The 1,495-nt window shown below is 57.5% G+C and overlaps 1 protein-coding gene across 2 annotated transcripts in view; it reads left to right on the top strand.

The window, feature by feature from the left end:
• Nucleotides 1–698: 698 nt before the first annotated feature.
• Nucleotides 699–1,495, top strand: part of GIPC2 (GIPC PDZ domain containing family member 2) — a 73,014-nt gene continuing 72,217 nt past the window's right edge. For both annotated transcript variants that reach the window (XM_035018227.1, XM_035018226.1), the window contains exon 1: nt 699–1,436. In XM_035018227.1, coding sequence (XP_034874118.1) covers nt 1,197–1,436 — 240 coding nt within the window. In that variant the 5' untranslated portion in view covers nt 699–1,196. The remainder of the gene's footprint in view (nt 1,437–1,495) is intronic.

Here is a 1,495-nt window from a genome sequence, read left to right as displayed (position 1 = left end):
GGTTAAGAAGTGATCAGAGTACAAGCAATTTCAGTGGAGTGAGGGCAAAGTCTGATCACAGTGAGCCTAAGAGCAAAGGGGGAAGTGAGGAAAAGCAGCCTATAATTCAAGATTATTTTTGCTTTGTTGTGAAGATGTAGCTGGAGGCCACTGCAAAGGTGGGACTTGAAAACAGTGTAAAAGATCTGGGCTTCGGACCACCCGTGAGCGGCACCAGATGGGGAGAAGGACAAGACCCAACAGGTAGCTTAAAAATAAGAGATTCTAAGAATCGTTGAATCACTATGCTGTACACCTGAAATTACGTTATTTACAATTCCGGTGTAATACGTTAATTACAGTGGAATTGAAAAAAAAAAAAGATCCTAGAAGAGTGAAGAGATTAGGGCAAGGGTCAAATAAAAAGAAGCGATTTCTTCGGAGTTTGGTGATGGGAAGTGGGTGAAGTTACACAGTAGGATGGGAAACTGAGGGAGCTCACACATTGAACAGAATGGCTTCGATTCTCTCTGTGGAAAAAGCGGCAGGGTCCGCTGCAGAGACCAAGAACGGCGCATGACTTGGGGAGAGCGCTGGGCACTTGGGAGAGAAAACTGCCCAGGGCAGCGCGGAGTAAAAAGGGTTGCTGAGGGCCGGCTGGCGCGTTTGACTATGAATTGAACACGGCACCAATCTCCAAACTTTCCCTTCCAAGTCCGCCGGGCAGGGGGTGAGGCGCCGGGAAGGCCGACGAAGGTCGACTTCTTCTTAAATGCCTATGCCCAGTGGCCGATCCTGTGCGAGAGCCTACCTCAGATTCGTGACAAGCACCAGAAAGGCCACCATGTTTGTATTCTACGACGTGTTGTTCTGTAGCTTCAGCATCTCAAGGCTCTTGCGGAAACCGAACCGTTTTTGTCTTGTTTTTGTTTTGTTTTTAAAGGCGGGGAGATTACACGCGGGAATGGGCCCAACTCTTCCTCTCCCCAGATCTCCCCGGAGGGAGGGCAGGTGGCCGCTGCGGTCCAGGCGCCTCCGCTCGCGGCGGAGGAGGGGGCCTCTGGGCCGGCGCCGCCGGGCGGAAGCACCGCTGCCATTGGCCCGGCGGCGGCTTTTACCTGACCGCAGCCCGGTGGCCCGAGCGCAAAGTCCGCGACGTTCAGCCGGACAGGCGGCGGTCAGCAGCGCAGGTGGCCCGCCGCCCTCGGCCAGGCAAGATGCTCCTGAGGTTTCGGAGAAAGGCGAGAGCCAAGTCCAAGGAGGCCGCCCAGCTGGTGAAGGCCGAGCCGGTGGGCGCGGGCGGCGGCGTTCTCCCGGACCCCCCGCCTCCCACACGCACGGTGGTCTTCCACGCGCAGCTGGCCCACGGCAGCCCCACGGGCCGAGTGGAGGATTTCGCCAGCATCCGGGAGCTCTACGCCAAGATCGCGGCAGTGTTTGAGATCTCAGCGTCTGAGGTAAGGGCTAGGAGCTCCGGCCCAGGCTGGCGCGCGCGGCGTCGCGCGCCCCCCGCGCG

The sequence above is a fragment of the Mirounga leonina genome, unplaced genomic scaffold (assembly GCF_011800145.1).
Source record: "Mirounga leonina isolate KUSES-001 unplaced genomic scaffold, KU_Mleo_1.0 Mir_173, whole genome shotgun sequence".
In the NCBI taxonomy this organism is placed as follows: domain Eukaryota; kingdom Metazoa; phylum Chordata; class Mammalia; order Carnivora; family Phocidae; genus Mirounga; species Mirounga leonina.
The sequence above is the reverse complement of the archived record's forward strand: the minus strand, read 5'-3'. Positions and strand labels throughout refer to the sequence as shown.